Genomic DNA, 25,084 nt, shown 5'->3' on the forward strand with positions numbered 1-25,084 from the left:
TCCGGCCGGAAACAGTCCCCTGCAGCGGCAGCGTTCCGCCTGGAGCTCGGCGGGGGCGTGGACGGCGGCGGTGGCGGTGGCGATGGGGGCGGTGGGCGTGGGGTTGGTGGACTGTCACTGCCACCTCTCGGCCCCGGTCTTTGACAGCGTATGTAAGGGCGAGGCCCGGCGGCTGGGAGCGGGAGGCACCCCGGTCCTTTCCCTTCGGGTTGATTTTGCTCTCCTGCCTTGGGACGCAGCGTCAGATCCTCCCGGGTCGCGTCCGTGGCCCTGAGGGACTGGCTCCTGTCTCTCTAATCTCAGGCTTTCCGGTTTTTCTTCCCGGCGCTGCGGAGCGCGAAACCCTCTACCCCTGCACGGCCTCTGTTAGCCCTTCCCGTTTGCGAGTCGGCGTCCCCCTACCTCCCCTTGACCCAGCCGCTGACCCCACGGGCCTCGCAGCTCCGGGCGGGCCTGGCCGAGCGTCCCCTCCGCCCGGGCGGAAGGTGCTGCCGACGGACACCCCGGCGCGCCGCGTGCTGCGGCTGCGGTGCGGAGAGACGCGAGCGGAGAGCACACACCCCACCCCGGAGTTACACAGCGGTTTACTCGCAAACTGGAAACAGAGGCTGATGGAAGGAAGAGCAGAGCCTCTAAGGGGGAAAGACCTCTCAAGAGGTTGTTGACACTTGAGCTGGAGCCGGAAAGGCAAAGAGCCGCCAAGCCAGGAGGTGGTGTGCGGGGGGGTAAAAAGCGAGCGGGTCGGATTTGACGCGTTCGAGCTGCAGAAGGGCTCGGTGGGGGGTGGTGAGCTGGAGAGCCGCTGGAGTAAGACTGGAGGTTTGCAGGGGCGAGGGGGAGCAGGTCAGGAAGGACAGTGTGGAGCCAGGAGAGGTGTTGGGTGGGGTGGGTGGGTTGGCTGGTTGGTTTCAAGGGAGAGTGACAAGATCTGATTTCCATTGAAGAACGCTTTGCTGATGGAGAGTAAGTGCGGAAGTTAGAAAACCAGTCTGGAGGCTTTTGCTGTGTATAGACAGGAGATGACGGTGGTTGCAGAGGAGTTTGAGAAAAGCAGATGGATTCAGTGTGTGTTTTAGAGCTGGAATCTAGGGCACTTGCTGAGGAACTGGGTGTGTAGAGGGAGGGAAAGACAGGGCGTGAGGATGCTGTTCCCTGAGAGGAGGAAGACCGGGTGGGGAGGGCAGATAAAAGGAATAAGCTTGTAGAGGAGAATTATGTTGGGCACATGTTGAAGCCTAATGTCCACCCAAGTGGAAATGTCGTATGGTCAGTTTTTTAACTGGCAGGTTTGGGTTCAGGAGAGAATTCTAGGCTGGAGCTCAAAATTAGCATAACGATGATATCAAAACCTATGGATGAGATCACCTGAGCTGTATACAGAGAGAGGAGAATAGAGTCCTGAAATCCGAGAGGAGGGAGCCAGCTGAGGAGCCTGAGAGGAGCAGCTAGGGGAGGGTAGAGTTTGCAGGAGAGCGGCATTGCAGAAGCCAAGAGCAGGAGATACTTCTAGGAAGGAAGGCATGGACAAGTGAGGAGCTCTTAATGTCTCTGAGGGGCAGAGTAAGACGAGGACAGGGAGGTGTCCTTTATATTTGACCATGACAGTTTCTGTTTTAGTGGAATAGGAACAGAAGGCAGATTTTACTAAGAGGAAGAGTTAACAAAAGGCGGGTCAGTGTAGCTCTTCACATCTATCACACTGCTCCTTGCCATTGTTGTCATTTGTTATGCTGCCTCAACTACACTGATATATATAGCCATAGAGAAGTTACTTATTCATCTAAAATAATTGTGATTACTCGCACTTTTTTTAGGATCTGGATGATGTGTTGGAGAAAGCCAAGAAAGTAAGTCAATATCTATAGTTGCCTTTTGTTTTCCTATTAATTTCAAGCTAGAACAGCTTGAAATTTAGATACACTATGCCTATGTTGCTTTGTTAATAATAAGTAGCATTAACTGTTTATTGTATACCAGGCACTGAGCTACGCCCTTTCTGTACATGATTTCATTTAATGTTTCACAACATCCTTGTGAAGAAGCTACTATTTTATAGCTAACCATTACCCATTTGCTAGAGGAGGAAACTCAGACCTAGAGATTAATTTATCCAAAGATACATTGTTAGTAAAGTAATAGACAGAATAGTCTGAATCCAAAACCTGTTCCCACAGCTACCCTGCTTACCAGTTATATGGCACAGATTGGTCCATCTATCAGTTCTAAAATTAACATTATTCCAGAGATCTTGGAGAAATTATAAAACTTTTCTGAGACATTTTTATTTGTTTCAGGAAAGAATAACTAATTTTTAGAAGTTGTTATGAAATTCATTATAACTACCACTTTGTAGCTTTCTCTTAAAGTGATAGTCAGAAACAGTTGCCGGTACATTTTTACATACACAGCCATCATTCAATATGGCAGCTTAATTAGGAGCATGGGCCCTGGCATTACTCAGGCACAATGAGCTTGAGCAAGTTATTTGACTCCATCCAAAATTTCTAATCAATATGATGGATTACAGCAGTGCCTACCTCATAAGGTCATATAGATTAAATGAGGTAATATTTTTATTTACTGAACATAGTGCTTGAAACATAGGAAGTACTCAGTGATAGCCGTCGTGATTATACTGATAGACTATAAGTGAGCAAGAATAACTAGAAGTACAGAAGACTTTAAATTTCTGTTCAGTTATGTTAGATGTATATTGTTTGAGACTGTTGTATTCATTTTTGTTTCAGGCCAATGTTACGGCTCTTGTGGTGGTTGCTGAACATTCAGGAGAATTTGAAAAGATTATGCAGCTTTCAGAAAGGTGCTGCTTTTCATTAAGAATTTAAAGAGGTGGGGTGCCTGGGTGGCTCAGTGGGTTGAGCCTCTGCCTTCGGCTCAGGTCATGATCTCAAGAGTCCTAGGATCAGGGCCCCAGGTCGGGCTTTCTGTTCAGCAGGGAGACTGCTTCTCTCTCTCGCTCTGCCTGCTGCTCTGTCTACTTGGAATACTTGGAATCTCTCTCTCTGTCAAATAAATAAATTTTAAAAATTGAAGGGAAAAAAAGAATTTAGAGAGTTGCGGGGCGCCTGGGTGGGTCAGTTGGTTGGACGTCTGCCTTCGGCATGGGTCATGATCTCAGGGTCCTGGGACTGAGCCCTCCATTGGGCTTCTTGCTAGATGGAGAGTCTGCTTCTCTCTCTCTCTCTCCCTCTGTTCCTCCCCTTGCTTGTGCTCTCTCCCTCAAATAGATAAATTAAATCTTAAAAAAAAAAAGAAAAATTTAAAGAGTTGCTAATAAGGATGCAGTTATGATGTCATATTTGTACTATCAAAGGTCATCCAATTTTAAAGAGAATGAAAAGAGAAAAATCACATCAACATAGCCTTAAGAAACTCTTTCATACTTTTTCTTTAGGACAACATTGTCTACTAGTTCAATATTCCACTTTCTAAATTTGTTCTACATTTTTAGATATAAGGGGTTTGTCCTGCCCTGCTTGGGTGTTCACCCTGTTCAAGGAGTTTCTCCAGGAGACCAAAGATGTGTCACATCAAAGGTAAAAGTCATGTAAACCAAAAAGTATAAAAAAAGATACTTGATTCAGTAATGCTCTTCTTTCTGCTTTATATTCTAAGGCAATAATCCAGAAGAAGGAAATGCTACCTTTCACAAAGGTGTTTGTTGCAGCATTATTTGTATTTGAGAAAAAACAGAAACAGCCCAGAGGCTCAGAAATAAAGGAAAAATTAACTTGTAGAGTGTTAAATATATGTGTGTATGGAATGCATGCATGGAAGATGACAACTATAGGGTTTGTTTTATGTAGCAATGAGGAAAGTGTTTTAAAATGTAAAAATATATTCTATAAGAGGGAAAAACACAGAAATGACATTCGCTGTGATGGCTGGGTAGAATTATAAGGGACTTGCTTTCACATGTTTTTACCATGTTGTCATATTGCTTTAGCCAAAAAGTAATAAAATATCTAGAAAAAGAAAGATACAAATTTATAGATGTAGTACCATAAAGGAACAGGTGAGTTCAGTACATAGTATCTTCTTGAACGTTAAACTGTCTCTGAGGGAATGCTCTTGATCTATTAAGCTGCCCTGCTGGGGTGCCCAGGTGGGTCAGTGGGTTAAAGCCCCTGCCTTCCGCTCGGGTCGTGATCTTGGGGTCCTGGGATCGAGCCCCACATGGGGCTCTCTGCTTAGTGGGGAGCCTGCTTCCCTCTCTCTCTCTCTCTGCCTGCCTCTCTGCCTACTTGTGCTCTCTCTCGCTGTCAAATAGATAAATAAAATCTTAAAAAAAAAAAAAACTGCCCTGCTTTTATACCATCTCTAAAAAAAAAATCCTTCCTAGAAGATCTCACTGACTCATAGTAGCCAGTATGTCTCATATTTCAGACTGGTCTCCTGACTCAGAATCAGGGAGATACAGTTTCTTAAGTGCTTTATTACAAAATGAGATTGATAGCTCCCCATTATGAAGAAGTAAAGACTTTTTGTTACCTATGAATAAATTAAAATACAAGGTCTTTCATTTTTTATAATAATGAATCTGTATTCCTACGTTAGGATACCCCAGGTAGCTCTATTTATTTCGAAACAAAATTGCTTTTAATTCACTTCAGGTATGATAAATACTTGTCCGGGGCTCCTGGGTGATTCAGTTGGTTAAAGCCTCTGCCTTCGGCTCAGGTCATGATCTCAGGGTCCTGGGCTCTCTGCTCAGGGCATCGGGCTCTCTGCTCAGCAGAGGGCCTGCTTCCATCTCAATCTCTGCCTGCCTCTCTGCCTACTTGTGATCTCTGTCTGTCAAATAAATAAACTCTTAAAAAAATAATAAATACTTGTTCTATAGGTGGAGTGGTTCTCCTGGGATGATAAAATTAAATTGCTGAGAGATACAGTTCCCAAAATGTTGGAGATCATAGCAGAACAGGATTTCTTTGATTTATATAGAGATTTATATGAATAGGCATTCATTTAGTCTGTCAGTCAACAAGTGTTTTTACTGAGCACCTACTGCATTCCATGCACTGCTCTAAGCACTGTAGAATGAAATCCCTCTCATGGAAGCTAGATTCTAGCAGACAATCTACAATTAGATACCTGAACAGGAAAACTATAGGTAGCAGTCAGTGCCTTAAGACAATAAAACAAGATCATGTGGTAGGGATTGTGGATGCTGATTTTTGGATTATAGTCAGGGAAGGCCTCTCTGAGGTGGTGATATGAGAACTGCAGCCTGAATGCTACCAAGGAATTGGCCCTGCAGGGAGAGGGCTCAGAGTGTTGTAGGCAAAGGAAAGAACCCAGCATGAAGGCCCTAAGGTAAGAACAAGTATGATGTGGTCAAGAAACAGAAAGAGAGCTGATGTGACTGGAGAGACGGAAAAGTTATGGTGGTGAGGTCAGAGGGACTGGGCAGGGAGCACTGTGTCTGGGGCTGTGCTGGAGTTATATATATATATATATATATATATATATATATATGTGTGTGTGTGTGTATTTCTATATATTTTATATATTATATATAATGTATATTTTTATTTACATATATCCTATATATTTATATATATATATTTTATACTTTTTTTTAAAAGATTTTATTTATTTGAGAGAGAGAGAGAGCATGAGGGGAGAGAGGTCAGCGGGAGAAGCGGATTCCCTGCCAAGCAGGGAGCCCTATGTGGGTCTTGATCCTGGGACTCCAGGATCGTGACCTGAGCCAAAGGCAGTCGCCCAACCAACTAAGCCATCCAGGCACCCTGGGATTTATATTTTGAAGAGATCCCCTTGGGTATGGTATGAAGAACAAATCTTGAAGAGTGCCAAAAAGGAAGACAGGAGGAGTGAGAAGACTATTGGAGTAGTTCCTAGGAGAGACGATGTAGCCTGGACCAGAGTGCTAGCAGCACAGGCGAGGGGAAGTGGGTGGATTTGTCGTATTTTGGCATGAATGTAGAACTGACAGAACTGTTTAACTTAAAAAGCTAATGAGATAGCAACAATAGATAGGTAATTCCAGATTCTTACAGCAGGGATGAACTGAAAAAAATCTCAGGATATCCCTCTGGAAAACACCAGAGGTAAGCAGTTATTCCTCTTTTATTCTTAGTGTGCTTGAAGTCCATACCGTAGTATGGTTTTCTCATAATGATTAGATTATAAATCCCTAATATGTGGTACAAAGATGGTATGTAGTAGGTGTTAAGTAAATTCACTTGGTTCATAAAACTAAAGTTGCTGGGGTGCCTCAGTGTCTCATTCGGTTCCAGGTTGGACTCTTGATTTCTGCTCAGGTTGTGATCCCAAGGTCATGAGATCAAACCCCACATTGGGTTCTGCCCTGGGTGTGGAGCCTGCTTGGGATTCTCTCTCTCCCTTTGCCCCTCCTTTCTCTCTAATAACATATCTAAAATTAAAGTTGCATCACACAAATCTTTCCGCATGTTCCTGAACTAATTCATTCAATAAATACTACTGCCAGTCAGGGCTTGGGCCCCAGAGCTATTTCAGGGAACCACAATTCACCGTGTGCGATCTACTGCCCCCTGCAGGCAAGGCATGTGTTCTGCAGTTGTCTCCCATCCCTGCTTGGCTCACTTCACTTATTTGGGTTATGCACCCCTCACCCTGTTTTCAAGACTGTGGAGACTAAACATTTTATTTAATAAAAAAGCTACTGTATTTAAAATCATTCAGAATAAATCTAACAAATGGTAGTAGTCCTAGTCATAGGTACCTCATAATAGGGGTACCTGGGTGGCTCAGTGAGTTGAGCCTCTGCCTTCTGCTCTGGTCATGGTCTCAGGGTCGGGGTGGGGGTGGGGGTGGTCAAGCTCCATGTCAAGCCCTGTGGCAGGCTCTCTGCTCGGCGGGGAGCCTGCTTACCCCCCTCTCTACCTGCCTCTCTGCCTAATTGTGATCTCTCTCTCTGTGTCAAATAAATGGATAAAATCTTTTTTAAAAATACATAATAGAACCATTAGCATGTAAAGATCTTGAGAACATCATTCAAGAGGTGGGAAAAGAAATGAAGTCAGAAATAGACCTATGGGGTGCCTGGGTGGCTCAGTGGGTTAAGCCGCTGCCTTCGGTTCAGGTCATGATCTCAGGGTCCTGGGATCGAGTCCCGCATCGGGCTCTCTGCTCAGCAGGGAGCCTGTTTCCTCCTCTCTCTCTCTCTCTACCCGCCTCTCTGCCTACTTGTGATCTCTCTCTCTGTCAAATAAATAAATAAAATCTTAAAAAAAAAAATAAATAAATAGACCTATGAATGTCTTTATAAAACTATTTACATCTATTGAAATAAAATGGAAGAGACCATGCACACTCAAATACACACATATAAAATTAGTAATATGAATTATATTAATTTCTATTTCCTATCCTTGACTTGCCAGAAACTTTCAGATTATTTCATGAGCGTTGGAACAGTGTCATTGTAAATTTGTTTTGCTTTTTTCACAGTAATAGATATTCCAAGAAGCATTTTTCTCCTCTATCTGGTCTTCATCCAAATGTACACTTTCTTTCTAAGACTTTCCACGATCAACCATTTCCTGGGTAATCTCCAACTTCTCCAGCCCCTCTGAACTTCAGAGACAGAGCAGTTTGGATATTTGATTGGAAAAGCTTTGGCTGACGACATTTAACCTCCTCAGCTGTTGTTAGACACCTTCTCTGGCCTCTAGGTCTCTAGGCTCTCTGGTCTCTTAGCTTCTCATGACAGTGTTAAATCCTCTTTACCGAGTCCACTAGAATGTATTTCTAAGGCCATGATCTACTCTGTCTCTCAGGTTTTCTGTCTCCAGAGGTATAGTTGTAGAATCTCCTCCTGCACCTCTTTTCTTAATTCTCCTTTGTTCTAGCCTCAGTAGAAGTTCTTCACAATTTACATATCCTGAGACTAAAACCCTCAAAGTAGTTTGAAAAATATCTAGAAGCAAGTTTTCCATATATTTGTCTTTCCCTTGTCTTACAAGGGAACTCTCACAGAGTAAATTCTCTTTAAATGGAAATAGTAATATGGAAACTCACGGTACTTTGTTACTTGAATAATTGACAAGCATATGTGTGATAATTAGTGTTTAGACTGTTGAACCTTTAGAACAAAAATAGGCTAAGCAGGATTATAAACACAAAAGAAATCAGTGAAAATAGTGCAAAGGATGTATGAGATTTTTCCTATTAAAAAACTCAAAAACCATTAGTATTTTGAGAGGAGGACATAACACAGCCCACTCCCCAGGAACTCAATTACAAAGGCGACTACCAAAGATGGCTTTCTTCTGTCTTGGTCAGCTATTGCAGGAGGAAATCCAAATCAGTCCTAAATGTCAGGAAATTCTTCCTAAATGTTAGGAAGTATTTAAGGGAGACTTTTCATTGAAAGTCATGTTCTTGTGACCTGACTGGGTGTGGGCTGTTTCTACTCAAATTTCCAAATAGTAGTGCTCACCATTATAGAAGGATGACTATGGCTACCTCTTCTACTGGTTAAAGGTATTGAATGTATGTAAAGGACCCAATATGGTACAGTGCCTGATATGTAAAAGGTGTTTCCTAAAATATCAGTTCCCTTACCCTTCTACTTAAACAAATTTCCTTTTTTTCTCCTAGGATTTGGATGTAGCTTTGCCTATTATGGAGAATTATAAAGATCAGTTGTTGGCAATTGGAGAGGTAACACCAAATAGCTGATCAAAGGACTTCTAATCTAGACTTTCATGTGATAGACGGATATAATCGTTAGTTCGCTATTGGTAATTATAACTGACTTAGATAATTATACTCACTTTATCTAGCTGGATAATAATTTGTCAGTACCTTCTCAATAAGCAAAAGAGCCTGAGGTAGGACAGTAGAAAACCTACTATAGACTTATATTAATGAAAAGAAAAGTACTTTATTAGCATTTCTGTGTACTTTGTTCTTTTTTTTCCCTTTTCTTAAATACAGGCATCATCTCTACATTTAGTTAACACAGTATATACAAACATACTTTAAATATACTGGATTTTGTTGGGGTGCCTGGCTATCTTAGTTGGTAGAGCATGTGACTCTTGACCTCAGGGTCATAAGTTTCAGCCCCACAGTGGACATAGAACTTATTTAATAAATAAATAAAATATTTTTTTAATTTAAAAATAGTCTAGAGTTTGTAATTAAAGAACATTTTTTATTAAAGAATTTACAATCAGGAAGCATTTTTATCACTTGGTAATAAACTCCACTTCTAATCAAAGACAGAAGATAAAAGTAACACTTAAATTTAGAATGTAGACTATAGGAGTGCCTGGGTGGCTCAGTGGGTTAAGCCACTGCCTTCGGTTCAGGTCATGATCTCAGGGTCCTAGGATCAAGCCCCGCATTGGGCTCTCTGCTCAGGGGGAGCCTGCTTCCCCCGCTCTCTCTGCCTATCTCTCTGCCTACTTATGATCTCTCTCTGTCAAATAAATAAATCTTACCACAAAAAGATAGAATATAGACTATAGCAGTCTATGACAAAATAGTATCAAGAGAAACAGTGATTTATAATCTTTACTGTCCAATGTAATAACTTCGTAGAGCACTTGAAATGTGACTGGTCCAAATTGAGATACATATAAATATAAAACACACAGGATTTCAAAGTCTTAGTACCACCCCCAAAAAAGTAAAATAATGCAATTATTTTTTAATATTGATTTTGTGTTGAAATAATAATATGATTATATAATAATGTTTTGGATATATGGACTAAATAAAGTATATCATTAAAATTAATTTCACCTGATTCTTGTTAGTATTTCTAATGTGGCTACTAGAAAATGTAAAGTTATGTAGGTGGCTTTCCTGTATGGCTCCCATCATATTTCTCTTGGACAGCACTGCTCCATAGTATGTCTTTTGAATTCATTAAACCATAAACATGTAAATCTGTTTTATTTTTCTGTTACAGGTGGGACTAGATTTCTCCCCTAGATTTGCTGGCACCGATGAGCAGAAGGAAGAGCAGCGACAAGTCCTAATCCGACAGGTCCAGTTAGCCAAAAGATTAAATTTGCCTTTGTAGGTTAATTAATCATCTTTCTATATTAATAGCTATAGAGAAAATTGAATAATGTTATTCTCCTGAGATGAAGCTCTGTATTTCTTATTCTCTGAATTACTTTAATAGAACAAAAATAACACTTTCAGATAAAGTACCAAAAGGAATTTTTTGTTGTTAAACAGAAATGTTCACTCACGCTCTGCTGGAAGACCCACCATCAGCCTCTTAAATGAGCAAGGTACTTATTTTCCTGAGAGAAGTGTGCCTAGTATTTACGTTTAACAGTTCCAGTCCATATTCTCATAGAATAAGCCGCGTTTTAATTTGATTTCTTAAAAGGAAGGGAAGGGAGTGGGGTAAGGGCGGAGGTGGAAGTGAACTGAGGTGATTCTGCAAGTCAGCCTACTTTCAAGTGTGATTATGACATTTAGAAGGCCAGCGTAGAGCAAACGAAAAATTGGGAAAGTAATTTATATTCCTTCATTTAAAAATTAACAGCCCTGGAGCGCCTGGGTGGCTCAGTGTGTTAAGCCGCTGCCTTCGGCTCGGGTCATGATCTCAGGGTCCTGGGATCGAGTCCCGTATCAGGCTCTCTGCTCAGCAGGGAGCCTGCTTCCCTTCCTCTCTCTCTGCCTGCCTCTCTGCCTACTTGTGATCTCCCTCTGTCAAATAAATAAATAAAATCGTAAAAAAAAAAAAACAAATTAACAGCCCTAATTTTTTAATCAGCTTAAGCAACTGATTAATGAGAGATGAAAAACACAAAGCAAAGATGGGTTTACTGTGTCTTGCATGTTTCCTGGCTGCTGCCTCAGAAAATGGTATTATACAGGTCGTGGCCATCATACCTGAAATGCACTGTCGTATTCACCAGTTGCTCCTGAAGTAAAAATATATCTTACAGCATTACTTTTCAGACTTTTTAAAGTACCATCCACAGTAAGAAATACACTTAAGTGCTTTTTTTGGTACTAAGCCTTTATTTTGACACACAGTATGTACATATACAGAAAACTGACCCAAGTTTTGGGTCAGGGTTTTAAGTTCAAGTTCTATATGCGGTGTAGAGATTACTTAAATAAATTAAAAAAAAAAAAAAAGGAAGCCATAGAACCTCATCTTTATATTACAGTGACCAACATTTACTCAAAATTTATAATCTGTGTTGCCCAGTTTGATTAGTGGGAAAACTTCTTGTTAAGGAAATGAAAGGAAACTCTAAATTATCTTGAATCTTTAACAGGTGCTGACAAAGTGCTCCTGCACGCATTTGATGGTCGGCCATCTGTAGCGATGGAAGGAGTTAAAGCTGGGTACTTCTTCTCAATTCCTCCTTCTGTAATAAGAAGCGGACAGGTAAGTTCCATAACTAAGCCTCATTTTATGCTTTGTGAAATACCCTTTAAAACATGAGTTTTTATTACATGCTTGTAATACTATTCTAGTTACATTATAAAAATTAATCGTTGGTTCCTACCTCATACTTATATGAAAAGTAGCTTAAAAATGAGTAAAAGAGCTAAGCCTAAGAGAGCTGAAATTTATAAAACTATTAGAAGAAAACAAATTGATATCTTTGTAACCTTGGAATAGGCAGTGGTTTCTTAAATATGACACCAAAAGCACAAGCAACCAAAGGAAAAAATAAGTAAATTGGACATCGGCAAAATTGAAAACTTCCAAAATAAAACAATTTTTGAACTTTTATGCTTCAAAAGACACTATCAAGAAAGTGAAAAGATAACCCACAGAATGCGAAAAGATATTTGCAAATTATATCTGATAAGGGTCTAGTATCCAAAGTATATAAAACACCATTACAACTCACCAACTAAAAAGACAAATAATCTGGGGCACTGGGTGTCTCACTTGGTTAAGTGTCCAGCTCATGGTTTGAGCTCAGGTCGTGATCTCAGGGTTCTGGGATTGAACCGTGCATCAGGCTCCGTGCTTAGTGGGGCATCTGCTTTGAGATTCTCTCTCTCCTTCCTCTGCCCCTTCCCGCTCACACTGTCTCTCTCATTTCCAAATAAATAATAAATTCTTTAAAAAAAAAAAAGTTAGATTTTGTCAAAATTTTTTTTTCTTTTTAAAGAAACTCTTTATTTCTATCAACCTTATTTCCATTTAATGTTTATCACATGTTTGTTCTCCCTCTACTGAGCTGATCATACTGGTTTTCTTTTCTTGGTCTGTAAATTGTATTGATTGGTTTTCTAGTGTTGAACTAACCTGGTATTCCTTGGCTCAATTCTCCTTGGTCACGATCCAGGCATACCTCAGTGCCGTTGCAGGTTCCATTCCAGACCTCTGCAATAAAGCATATATCACAGTAAAGCAAGTCAGGTGAATTTTTTGGTTTCCCAGTACATGTAAAAGTTATGTGTACACTATGCCATAGCCTGTTAGGTGTGCAGTAGCACTGTGTCCAAAAAAAAATAAAAATAATGTACTTAACTTATAAGTATTTTATTGTGAGACACCTGGGTGGCTCAGTGAGTTAAGTGTTGAGCTCTTGGTTTGAAATCAGGTTATGGTCTTGCAGTCATGGGTCCAGCCCTGTGTCTGGAAGAAGAGTCTGCTTCAGACTCTACCCCCTACCCTTCCCTGCTGGTGTGTGCTTGCTCGCTCGCTCACTCGCTCTCTCAAATAAATAAGTAAAATTTTAAAAATAAATGAACAAGAATATTTTATTTTTTTAAAAATGCTAGCCATCATCTGAGCTTTCAGTGAGTCATCATCTCCTTGCCAGTGGAGAGCTTCCTACGGTGCTGGTGGCTGCGGAGTGACCAGGGTTACAGTCGCTGAAGGCTGGCGGGGCTTGGCAATTTCCTAAAATAAGACAACAGTGAAGTTTGCTGCATCCATTAACCCTTCCTTTCACAAGTGATTTTTCTGTAGCCTGTGTTGCTATTTGATAGCATTTTGCCCACAGCAGAACTTCTTTTGAAATTGGAGTCCATCCTCTGAAACCCTGCTACTTCTTTGTCAACTAAATATATGTAATATTCTAAATCTCTTGTTGTTTCAACAATCATCACAGTGTCTTCACCAGGAATAGATTCCACCCCTAAGAAACAACTCTTCATTCATTCATTCAAGCTTTACTGTGAAATTGCAATAGTTAATTCTCATCTTCAGGCTCCACTTCTGACTGCGGTGCTCGGACTGTTCCCACCACGTCTGCAGTTACTTTCCCCCCTGAAGTCTTGAAGCCCTCGAAGTCGTTTATGAGGGTTGGAATCAATTTCTTCCAAACTTGTGTTAATGTTGATATTTGGATCTCTTACTCTGACTTACAAATGTTCCTAATGACATGTAGCATGGGGAATCCTTTCCAGAAGATTTTCAGTTTGCTTTGCCGAGATCCATCCAAGGAATCACTGTCTGTGTGATACGAACTGTAGCCTCACAAAAATGTATTTCTTATATGATAAAACTTGCAAGTCAGAGTTATTCCTTGATCCACACACTGCAGAATGGATGTTATGTGAGCAGGCATGGAAACAACACTACTCTCCGCACACATCTCCATCAGAGCCCTGAGAGGACCAGGTGCATTATCAATAAGCAGTAATATTTTGGAAGGAATCCTTTTGTCTCAACAGTGGACTTAATTTTTATCAAATCATGTCGTAAGCAGATGTGCCTGCACGCAAGCTTTGTTGTTCCATTCATAGAGCACAAGCAGAATAGATTTAGTGGGGGCACCTGGGTGGCTCAGTTGGTTAAGCCTCTGCCTTCACCTCAGGTCATGATCCTGGAGTCCCAGGATTGAGTCCCACATCAGGCTCTCAGCTCCATGGGGAGTCTGCTTCTCCCTCAGACCTTCTCCCCTCTAATGCTCTCTCTCTCAAATAAATAAATAAAATCTTAAAAAAAAAAAAAAAGGATAGGTTTAGCACTATTTCTAAGGGTCCTAGGGTTTTGGGAATGGTGAGTAAACACTGGCTTCAACTTAAAGTCAACCAGCTGCATTATCTCCTAATGAGAGTCAGCCTGTCCTTTAAGTTTTGAAGGCAGGCATAGACTTTTTCTCTCTAGCCAGGAAAGCCCTGGACGGTATCTTCTTCCAACAGAAGACTGTCTACGTTGAAAATCTATTGTTTAGCTGCCTTCACGAATTCTCTTAGCTAGATCTTCTGGGTAACTTGCTGCAGCTTCTCCATCAGCACTGGCTGCTTCTCATTTCACCTTGATGTTTCAGAGACGACTTCTTTCTGGAAACTCCACGCACCAACCTCTGCTAGCGTCAAGCTCTTCTGCAGCTTCCTGCCATCTCTCAGCCCACATAGAATTGAAGGGCCTTGCTCTGAATGGGGCTTCGGCTTAAGGGAGGGCTGTGCCTGGTTTAATCTTCTATCCAGATCACTCAGACTTTCTCGTATCAGTAATAAGGCTGTTTTGCTTTATCATTTGTGTGTTCCCTCGAGCACCACTTCAAGAACATCTTCACATTCACAACTCAGTAAACAAGCCAAGAAGTTTCACTTTCAGCCTATCTTGGCTTTTATCACCCGGCTTAATCATTTCTAGCTTTTGATTAAAATGAGAAATGTGTGACTCTTCTTTTCCCTTGAACACTTAAAGGCCACTGTAGTGTTTTTAGTTGGCCTAATTTCAATAGTGTGTGTCTCAGGGAAAAGGCCCAGGGAGAGGGAGAGAGAAAACAGAATGGCTGGTGAGTGGAGCGATCAGAACACACAAGACTTATCAATTAAACTTACCATCTTGGGGTGCAGGGGGTGCTCAGCTGAGCATCTGCTTTTGGCTCAGGTCATGGTCCCAGGGTCCTGGGGTGGAGCCCCGCATTGGGCTTTCTGCTCAGTGGGGAGTCTACTTTTCCCTCTTCCTCTGCTGCTCCCCATTTGTGCTCTCTCTGTCAAATAAATAAATAAATAAAACCTTTTTTTTTTTTTTAAGATTTTATTTGTTTTTTTGAGAGAGAGAGAGAGAACATGAGAAGGGGGAGGGTCAGAGGGAGAAGCTGACTCTCTGCCAAGCAGGGAGCCGGATGTGGGACTAGATCCTGGAACTCCAGGATCATGACCTGAGCCAAAGGCAGTCGCTTAACCAACTGAGCCACCCAGGCGCCCCTAAATAAATAAAATCTTTAAAATAAATAAATGTACCTTCTCATATGGGCACAGTTTGTGGTGCTGCAGAACAATCACAATAGCAATGTCAAAGATCACTGATCACAAACGAGCGTAACAAATATAATGACAATGAAAATGTTTAAAATATTGCAAGAACTACCAAAACGTGTTGCAGAGACACGAAATGAGAAAATGCTTTTGGAAAAATGGCACCAATAGACCTGCAGGGTCGCCACAAACCTTCAATTTATAAAAAACAAACAAACAAAAAAACCCTCACTATCTGTGAAACACAATAAAACAAGGTATGGCTGCATATTATGCTTTTTATAGCTTCATTTTATAGTTTATGGTAGAACTTTATTTATTTCAAACCTTGTTTTCTCATATAAACCTTTGCTGCTGTACTTGCATTAGCACTAACCAGACCTGGTAGTTGCAATCCACAGATTCTGCTAGTTGCTGTATTTTCACCTTCTTTCAGTTGGAATATTTCTTAATTTACCTTGTGACTTCCTCTTTGACCATATCAGTTATTTCAAAGTGTGTTGCTCAATTTCCAAATACTTAGGAAAATTTGTGGATATCTGCTTGTGTCTCTAAGTACGGAATCTGCCTTATCTTTAAAGTGATTACATAATACTTCACAATGTGGATGTACCCTAATTTATTTAATCACTACCTTAAGTAAAGTTTAGGTCATTTCTAGTTTTTCACTGTTATAAACAGTGTTTCAGTATTCAGCCATAAAAAAGAATGAAATCCTGCCATTTCAACAAAATGGATAGACCAAGAGGGTATTATGCTAAGTGAAATAAATCAGACAGAAAAAGACCAATACCATGTGATTTTACTTTTATGTGGAATCTAAAAAACGAAACAAATGAACAAAGAAAACCAAACAGACTCATAAGGGAACAAACTGGTGGTTGCCAGAAGAAAGGGGGTGGGGAGATGGGCAAAATAGGTGAAGGGGGTTAAGAGGTACAAACTTTCAGTTACAAAAAACAAGTGTTGAAAAGTACAGCACAGGGAATATAGTCAATAGTACTGTGATCATCTTGTATGGGGACCGATGGTAGCTACATTTATTGTGGTAACATTTAGTAACAGTTGAAAATTTTAGTAATTAATTGAATATGAAAGCATGAATTTTAGGTTCCTGCCAAGTAGAATGCATTGGTATATGGGTTTAATGCTTTTTTTTTTTTTTTAATTTTTATGTCTCATGTTTTAAACTAACTAGCTTTCTCTTTTCTCTAAGAAGCAGAAACTTGTGAAACAGTTGCCTTTAACTTCAATTTGCTTAGAAACAGATTCACCTGCACTAGGACCAGAAAAACAGGTAAATGATTATCTAATTCCTACATTATTTAGATTGTCTTTCTTTTGAGTTATTTTTCCTTAGCTGTGTTTCTCATTATGGTATAAATACAATGGAATCCTTTTTTTTTTTTTCAAGAAGTTATTTATATATTTGAAAGAGAGAGAGTGAATGAGAGGGAGAGATAATCCCACACTGAGCTGCCACCACACTGAGCACAGCCTGACACAGGGCTTGATCCCACGACCACAAGATCATGATCTGAGCCGAAACAAACTGAACCACGCAGGCGCCCCCACTGGAATCCTGTTTTAATGCTTGGTTGAGAGGTTTTATTAATTGCATAGCTGTTGTGCTCCAGCAGATACTCTTAGATATTGGCCAGTGTTAACTTACATAATAATCAGAGCCAGACCAGTATAGTAAAAAAGGCTCAGTTTCTCTGCTACCCGCTAGGTGTGTGACTTTGGGCAAGTTACTTAATCTCTTTGAAACTGTTTCCTCTGGGTGCCTGGCTGACTCAGCTGGTTAAGTGCCTCAGGTCATGATCCCAGAGTACACGGACAGATCCCTGCTGCAGGAGGGGGAGTCTGCTTCTCCCTCTCCCTCTGCTCCTCCCCCTGCTGGTACTCTCTCTCTCATTCACTCTCTCTCTCAAATAAATAAATAAACTTTTTAACAAAAACCCATTTCTTCTACAAAATGTAGAGCAAAGATCACATCAGTAAATCCATGACTGTATCAACATTTATACTGAAAGAAACAGAGCTTCATTAAAAGAAGGAAAATAAACATTTCCTGAGCATCTTCTATCTACCAGACACTGATAGACATTTCATATACGTTATTTCACTTAATCCACACTGTAATATTCTTATGTTATTTATATCTCTAAATGATAATTGACTAAACAAAAAGAGTTTAATAGTATACTGTTGGCTTTACAATATATACGAAAATAAAATGCATGAAAGCAATAGCATAAGGGCTGAAGAGGGAAAAATGGAAGTTATCCTATTGGAAGATTTTTTATACTATATGTGAAGGGATATGATATCACTTAAAGATAGACTTTATTTAATTAAAGATGTACACAAAAAATCCTAAGGCAAGCACTAAAACAACATTTTCTCTTTTTTTTAAGGTTTTTATTTATTTGACAGAGAGAGGGAGAGCACACAAGCAGGGGGTGCGGCAGGCAGAGGGAGAGAAAGAAGGAGGCTCCCCGCTGAGCAGGGAGCCTGATGCGGGGCTCCATCCCAGGACCCCGAGTTCATGACCTGAACCAAAGGCAGAGGCTTAACCATCCTTCCACCCTTTTTAATATTTATATGTATTTATATTAATATATATTTTTCATAAAAATAAAATTCACTTGAACACATTTCATGACTTGCTTTTACATGATAAATACCTGTATATGTCAATAAATATACTCCTCCTTATCATGTTAAATAACTGAATATTCCAGTGTGTGAACAGTCCATAATATACGTAACTTGCTATTGTCATTTACGTTGTTTCCAATGTAGTATCATAAACAATATGATGAATGTCCCCGAGCAAAAATCTTGGTGCACATTTTTCCTTGTTTTTTTTTAGGCTGATTATCAAGGTCAATTTTTTTAAACTTTAACAGTTCTCTTATTCCTCTGAACATTATCATCCTGAGTAGAAAAAAAAAAAATGAGGGGCGCCTGGGTGGCTTAGTGGGTTAAAGCCTCTGCCTTCGGCTCTGGTCATGATCCCAGGGTCCTGGGATTGAGCCCAGCGTCGAGCTCTCTGCTCCGCGGGGAGCCTGCTTCCTCCTCTCTCTCTGCCTGCTTCTCTGCCTACTTGTGATCTCTCTGTCAAATAAATAAAATCTTAAAAAAAAAATGAAATTCAGGGGCGCCTGGGTGGCTCAGTGGTTTGGGCTGCTGCCTTCGGCTCGGGTCATGATCTCAGGATCCTGGGATCGAGCCCCGCATCGGGCTCTCTGCTCTGCAGGAAGCCTGCTTCCCTCTCTCTCTCTCTCTGCCTCTGCCTGCCTCTCTGCCTACTTGTGATCTCTGTCTGTCAAATAAATAAAATCTTTAAAAAAAAAAAAATGAAATTCATAAAATCTAAATACTACTGATTATAGATACACCACTATTTTGTAACCATTAAAAAAGGAAAAAGCACCGCCATTTATGCTATGACATGCCATTTCATGTAAGTAAAACATCCATCAATTTCAGAGATGTTAAATAGGAGGAAATGCATCTTAGAATTAGTGAAATACCATAATACACAATCTATTTAGTCTTCCAGATACACCGTAGCAATTCTTTTTTTTTTTTTTTTAAGATTTTATTTATTTATTTGACAGACAGACATCACAAGCAGGCAGAGAGGCAGGCAGAGAGAGAGGAGGAAGCAGGCTCCCCTCGGAGCAGAGAGCCCGATGTGAGGCTCGATCCTAGGACCCTGGGATCATGACCCGAGCTGAAGGCAGAGGCTTTAACCCACTTAGCCACCCAGGTGCCCCACACCGTAGCAATTCTTGAATCCAACTGTAATATAACCTGCGAGGTGAAGAGGCCCAGCCGTAGAGCAGTGACCTTCACAAGGAGTCATTTACATAACAGACTAAGCACAGTTAATCCACCTGGCCGGGCAGGTCACCAAGTGGTCACCACCCCCACGCTGCTTTGTCTCCTAGGCGCCGGGGCCTCAATAGTAATAACCAGGGCTCTTTCCAAGAGCAACACCGACTACCGTCAGCGTTGTACAGGCCAGCCTTGCGGCTGTAGCTTTTAAGCTTAAGTTCAGGGCCTTCTCCCCAGGCTTGGCTCCTTGCCTCTCCTAACCTACCTGTTAAAAAAGAAGAGCTCATTGGTTTTTACCAGCTCACTGCATTCTGTTTTATTGATGGTCTCCAAGATTTCCACCCTGAGTGTCACGTCTGATACACTTTCTGTTTTATTCTGTTTCAGGTACGAAATGAACCCCAAAACATTTCCATTTCAGCAGAATATATTGCCCAGGTAAAGGGGATCCCAGTAGAAGAAGTTATAGAGGTGACAACACAGAATGCATTGAGACTGTTTCCTAGGCTTCGGCACCTGCTCCTGAAGTAGCTTCAAAACCAAATGCTGCAGGGGAAGCATTTGAGAGCAAGAAATGTTCTGATTAAGAGTCTGAACTGAAGAAGCCATTATGTAACGATATAGAAGATTATCATTTTAGAGAAGTATTTCTAATAACCAGACTTAGATCCTGAAACCCTGGATTCTGAGTCTGTCTTGTGCTTGTGCTTCCTTGTAATTATTGGAGTCCTAGCAGGAGATTGGGAAACACTTCTGCTTTTTACCGTATTCCATTAAGTAGAACGACCATATGACCTGAAACCATTTCTTCTGGCAAGGGAGGCTTCCCCAGCTAAGACCTGAGCGCTGCTGGCGCAACTAATGTTTGATCCTTAGCCACCACAGGATTTATCTTGCAGAAGGAGATCGTCTCGTTTCTTACACTGTCAGAGATCTCTTTTCTGGATTTGTAACATTGAATTGTTTGTACTTTGAATTACTTCTTTTTAAGAGAAAAATGTATACGTTTTTATATTGATGGTAGATTCTGACTTATGAGGCCAGTGGTGTGTGCAATCACCATTAAATGCCAAACCCCAAAGTTTGGGTAATAAACTGAGTTTAAGTTCCAGTCTGAATATTGTCACATGTTTAAAATGTACATAGCTTTATTAAAATGTGTCTATTTTTGCATATAGTGATATTTTATATTTTTAAGTTTTAAAAATCTTGGCTGCAAAGAGTTCCATGAATCGATGGTGGGTATGGTCGCACAACAGTGTGAATACAGGTAACCCCACTAACCCACACACCCGGAAGTTATTAAAGTGGTATTTGATTATGTGTATTTTACCACAGTTTTAAAAAATCTTACATGTAGTTTACTTGGTGTTGTGACCCATACCAAAGCCTGGGTATTTTGTTCTACTAAATTACACAAGCAGAAAAATACTGGGGAAAGTACCTATCATAGAAAAAAGTTAACTTCCTAAAAAGCTAAGTGACTTTATATAATCATTAATCTTTTGAAATTAATTTATTTATAGAGGACTCAAAACTAGTTCTGGGGCAGACTGTTCAAACCAAACTAGACTAAGAAAGAGAGGCGGGGCGCTTGGCCACCGGTCAGCATTATGAGTTGAAATTCCTAATGCAGTGGGAGGTTCTATTAAAATCAGACTTCTGGCTCTCTCTTTCAGCTCTGTATTTCTTCTGCCAACTTCCTGCCCTTTCTGCCCACACTCCCTTTGTCAGCTTTCACCTACAAATCTTTTAAGATCCATTTGAATGACTTCCCCCAGCCTCATCAGCCAGCCAGAAGCGATTCCTGCCGCCTAAACTGTGCAGCCCCGTTCTCCATTTCCTCATCAGCTTATTCGTTTCATTGATCACACAGCTGTGGAGCCTCTCCAGTGGGTTTCCCACTAATCTAGGTCCATAAGGCTACAGAGAGGAATAGGACATGGTCCCTGCCTTCAGTTCCAAATGTAATAAAGGAGACAATAATCCCAAAGCAATGTGAGAAGTACTATAAAAAAGGAGGAATGAGGTTCTACAAAACCAGTTTGATGACATTTAACACACATTCCTTTTTACTAAGGTTACCTTGTGTATGTTTTCACCTTAAGAAATTACAGACCATTTGAGAACAAACCAGTTTTTTTCTTCTTGCATCTTCTCTGTGGTCTGAAACAAGGTTTGCAGTATCATATGCTCTTACATATCTTTTAAATGAGCGAGTGGAGGTAGTTAGTCCACTGACTGCAGCTGACAAGCTAGAATGTTCTCCTTCAGTCTACTCTTCGAAATGGAGATTTAATGTTCTATACCTTTTCACTGATTGGGCTTTTGTTTTGTTTTGAGGTACATATTTTTCATCTCCACACTTTTAAGTGTATTAAATGCTATTCAAAGATTTCCTAATGTTAAACATTCTGAAAAATAGGAATAAACTCTCATGGTCCAGAGAAGCAGATCCTTTTTTTTTTTTTTTTTTTTTTTAAGATTTTACTTATTTATTTGACAGACAGAGATCACAAGTAGGCAAAGAGGCAGGCAGAGAGAGAAGGGGAAGCAGGCTCCCCATGGAGCAGAGAGCCCGATACTGGGCTTAATCCCAGGACCCTGGGATCATAACCTGAGCAGAAGGCAGAGGCTTAACCCACTGAGTCACCCAGTGGTCGCCACCTGCACACAAAAACAGAGCTTTTATGTTCTGTAGGAACATCCTTCCCCAAGTAAAAGGCTAGAAGGGCTCTTCTCCCCCTCCCCCTGCCAGCGTATGGTGACCTTCCTTACTGATGAATCAGATGAATATGTATTATTCTTTAAATTAAAAAAGAAAAATTAATATCAACTCTTTTCTTTATTATTATGCGACCAAGCATTCATTTGATCACCTTGCTGGGGCTGCTTCTCTGTCTCCTGCCCACTACTTTGTTCAACACCCTCCACCGTCCTCTTGCTGTTGCCTGTTTCCTTCCCCTCCCCCAGATGCTTCTTCTAAGCTGAATATAAAGAAGAGTTGTGTGTTTGCGCGCTTGAGGTACACTCGTACTTCGGAGTTTAATTTTTTTATTTGCCCTTTCTTGCCCCTTTCATGCTTTTGATTAAATACTTCACAGTATCATATTTGGACTGACATTTCATTTACAGGATCTGAGTGATTTACAGAGGGTTTCCAGTAACTGTTCTTTGCTTTTTAGAGCTTAACTTTTCAATCCTAAGCAAATCTCACTGCGCTTCTTTTTTTCACAGCCCTTTTAAAACTATGACAGAGTCTGTGCTAATAGTTACAGTTAGTCAGAAGGATAGAGTGGAAAGAAATTAGATAATTCAGAGATTATCAGTGTTAAAAGCTTAAACCCGAGGAGGCTCCAAGCGAAAACATCCTAGTATGCCCTCCTCCCCCTCCTTATTTTTGGCTAATTCCAAAGCAAGTACATCTCCAAAAAATATGGCTTCTTTGGTGAGCATCTCTGTAATTCATTAATAACCTGAGTATTATTTATACTTTGCTCATTAAAACTGGTACAAATAACATTTCTCAAGTTAATAGTTGAATATAATAAATACAGAGAACCATGCATAACATATAAGAGCAACCGACCGGGTGACTCAGTCGGTTAAGTGTCTGCCTTCGGCTCAGGTCATGATCCCAGAGTCCTGGGATCCAACCTTTCATCAGGCTCTCTGCTCAGTGGAGAAGCTGCTTCTCTCTCTCTCCCCATGCCTGCTGCTCTGCCTACTTGTGCTCTCTCTGTCAAATAAATAAATAAAATCTTTAAAAAAAAAAAAAGGCAGAAAGTGTTAAAAGTCTGATGTCCTCTGTACAGGACCTTTCTGTGGATTGATTCTGAAGCCCAAGTAATTTAAGTAAATCGTATAAATGCTCACATTTTATGTGTGATGCATTTGAGATCATGATCCCCTGACTTCCATTCCAGCACTTTCCCCCAAATAACCCAATTTGATCTTCGCATTAATTTAATATCCTTCAAAAGCCATTCTTCATGGGTGCCTGGGTGGCTCAGTGGGTTAAAGGCTCTGCCTTCAGCTCAGGTCATGATCTCAGGGTCTTGGGATCGAACCCTGCATCGGGCTCTCTGCTCAGCAGGAGCCTGCTTCCCCCCGCCCCTGCCTGCCTCTCTAACTACTTGTGATCTCTGTCTGCCAAATAAATAAATAAACTTTTTTAAAATCTTTAAAAAAAAAAAAAGCCGTCCTTCAGATATTTAAAATCAAGAACTCTGAAGTTGAGTAGATAAGCAGTAACTAAGGGAAGCGGTAGGAGAGAGGCGGCGTCTTGAGGTTCGTACGGATGGGCATCTGACTGTCTTTTTATTTTTTGGCCATGATGCATGTGAATTGCTTTCTTTAGAGAATCTCTCACCTTGTAGAAGTTGAGAGTGCCAGGCAGTCACTCTGCAGCCTTCTTTGCGACCAAGTCACTGATGCCATGACCCACCCTTGAGTTTGAATTAGTCCAGGAACACGAATAGGCCAGGACTGACCGACTTCATTCTGATGAGGGTGGGCAGGATCGCAGTGAATTTAGAGTCCAGCTCGGCAAGGTTGGCAGTGTTCACTGCAGTCTGTGCCCAGTGGCTGTGACAGTGGTCCTTATGCTTCTAATTCAATGCCATGAATTTGGTTTCTCAGCCCTTCCAGAGATTTTATCCAATATCCTTCAGTAAGTTCATTTCCTTAAATTAGCTAGATTTCGTTTCTGTTGTTTATATCTTTTTTTCCCTTCAAATTTTATTTTATTTTATTTTTTTCAGTGTTCCAAAAATCATTGTTTATGCAGCACACCCAGTGCTCCATGCAGTACGTGCCTCCACAATACTCACCATCATGTGTCCGGCTACTGTTAAGGGATATAGCACTGGCAGTCCATGGGGATGGCGATTTGTCTCGTGAAAGCATTTTAAAAACACATTCTTAGAGCAAGGAAGGATACGTGTTGATTTGGGGATAAGGCAAAGGCTATGCTGCATTTAACATTTTCATTCTTTTTCTCCACTTTTCCTGTATTTGTGGAATCTGTTACGAGACACAGCCCACCTTCCACTCTAGAAACTGAAAATGCCAAATACTTGCTTTCCCAATTTTTCTTACCAACTATGACAGTTATGTGACCTAAGTTCGACCAATTAGTTGCAATCTGAAACCAGGGATGTAAAGATAAAGAATCTGAAACCAGGATGTAAAGATAAAGAAACAGCTTTAGGACACCGTGCCGGGGTGGGAGGTAGCAGCTGCACCCAGCTGAGAGGTGCTGGTGGCCTTGATGGCATTGCTGTATCCAGAGTCCAAAGGCCCTGAGACTTCCTGCGCCTTGTGGCCCGATGTGGGCATTGTTTCTAGCTCTGTAGCCTACAAACCCAGTTCTCTGGCCTTCTTGGAGCTTGTATGAGCTATCCAATATATTTAATAAATTTCTTGCCTGCCTCAATTATTCCAAGTTGGTTTCTGTTTCTTAAAATTAGGAACTCTGACTGCTGTCGTAGTCCACAAAATTCCTCCCTGTGGGTGTCTCACATTTCTGTCCTCACCACCACCACAAAATTCATCAATGCGATACTTTCACGAAACAAATTTAAAGTCCATTTTAACAGGCTCCTTCTGCAATCAGTAGCTCCCTAATAGAGGAATTCTGTATGTAAGTCCATTTTCATCTGCTTCTTCTAACTTTCTGATCCTGGGCCCAACTCAAAGCATTAATTGTTAAAAGAAGTTAAGGAGTCTGGAACTGTCATTGAAATATGTGAAATTTTTAAAAATAGAGAAAACTTTTCATTGGTGCAATGAGTAAACAGATATTTGGATTAGCTATATAATTCTTGCATGAGTTAGATATATTTATAAATGGTTGGAAAAACATCAAAAGAATAATATTTTACAATATGTGAAAATTATATGAAATTCAGATTTCCCAGGTTTATTGGGACACAGTGATGCTCGTTCATTTTCCTGTGTCTGTTCTCAGCGACAATTAACTCGTTGCTTCAGAGATCACATCAAGGTAAAGACTAAAATACCTTTAGCCTTTTACAGAAAA

At 40.7% G+C, this 25,084-nt stretch overlaps 1 protein-coding gene across 8 annotated transcripts; it reads left to right on the top strand.

Moving 5' to 3' along the window:
• The first annotated feature begins 10 nt into the window (after positions 1-10).
• On the top strand, positions 11-20,152 carry TATDN3 (TatD DNase domain containing 3). Of its 8 annotated transcripts, none has more exons than XM_004778947.3 (10): positions 12-148; positions 1,815-1,847; positions 2,748-2,821; positions 3,473-3,557; positions 8,632-8,694; positions 9,953-10,062; positions 10,228-10,283; positions 11,289-11,401; positions 16,409-16,489; positions 19,429-20,152. In XM_004778947.3, exons 1-10 carry the CDS (start codon positions 83-85, stop codon positions 19,570-19,572), a joined length of 825 nt encoding a protein of 274 aa, XP_004779004.2. In that variant the 5' UTR covers positions 12-82; the 3' UTR covers positions 19,573-20,152. The 8 variants fall into 8 exon arrangements, with proteins under 8 accessions (XP_004779000.2, XP_004779004.2, XP_004778997.2 ...); XM_004778940.3 differs by having other exon boundaries at positions 16,412-16,489; XM_004778944.3 differs by lacking the exon at positions 12-148 and adding an exon at positions 156-710.
• Positions 20,153-25,084: the final 4,932 nt, after the last annotated feature.

The sequence above is a fragment of the Mustela putorius genome, unplaced genomic scaffold (assembly GCF_011764305.1).
Source record: "Mustela putorius furo isolate JIRA1106 unplaced genomic scaffold, ASM1176430v1.1 tig00000785_pilon_pilon_pilon, whole genome shotgun sequence".
In the NCBI taxonomy this organism is placed as follows: domain Eukaryota; kingdom Metazoa; phylum Chordata; class Mammalia; order Carnivora; family Mustelidae; genus Mustela; species Mustela putorius.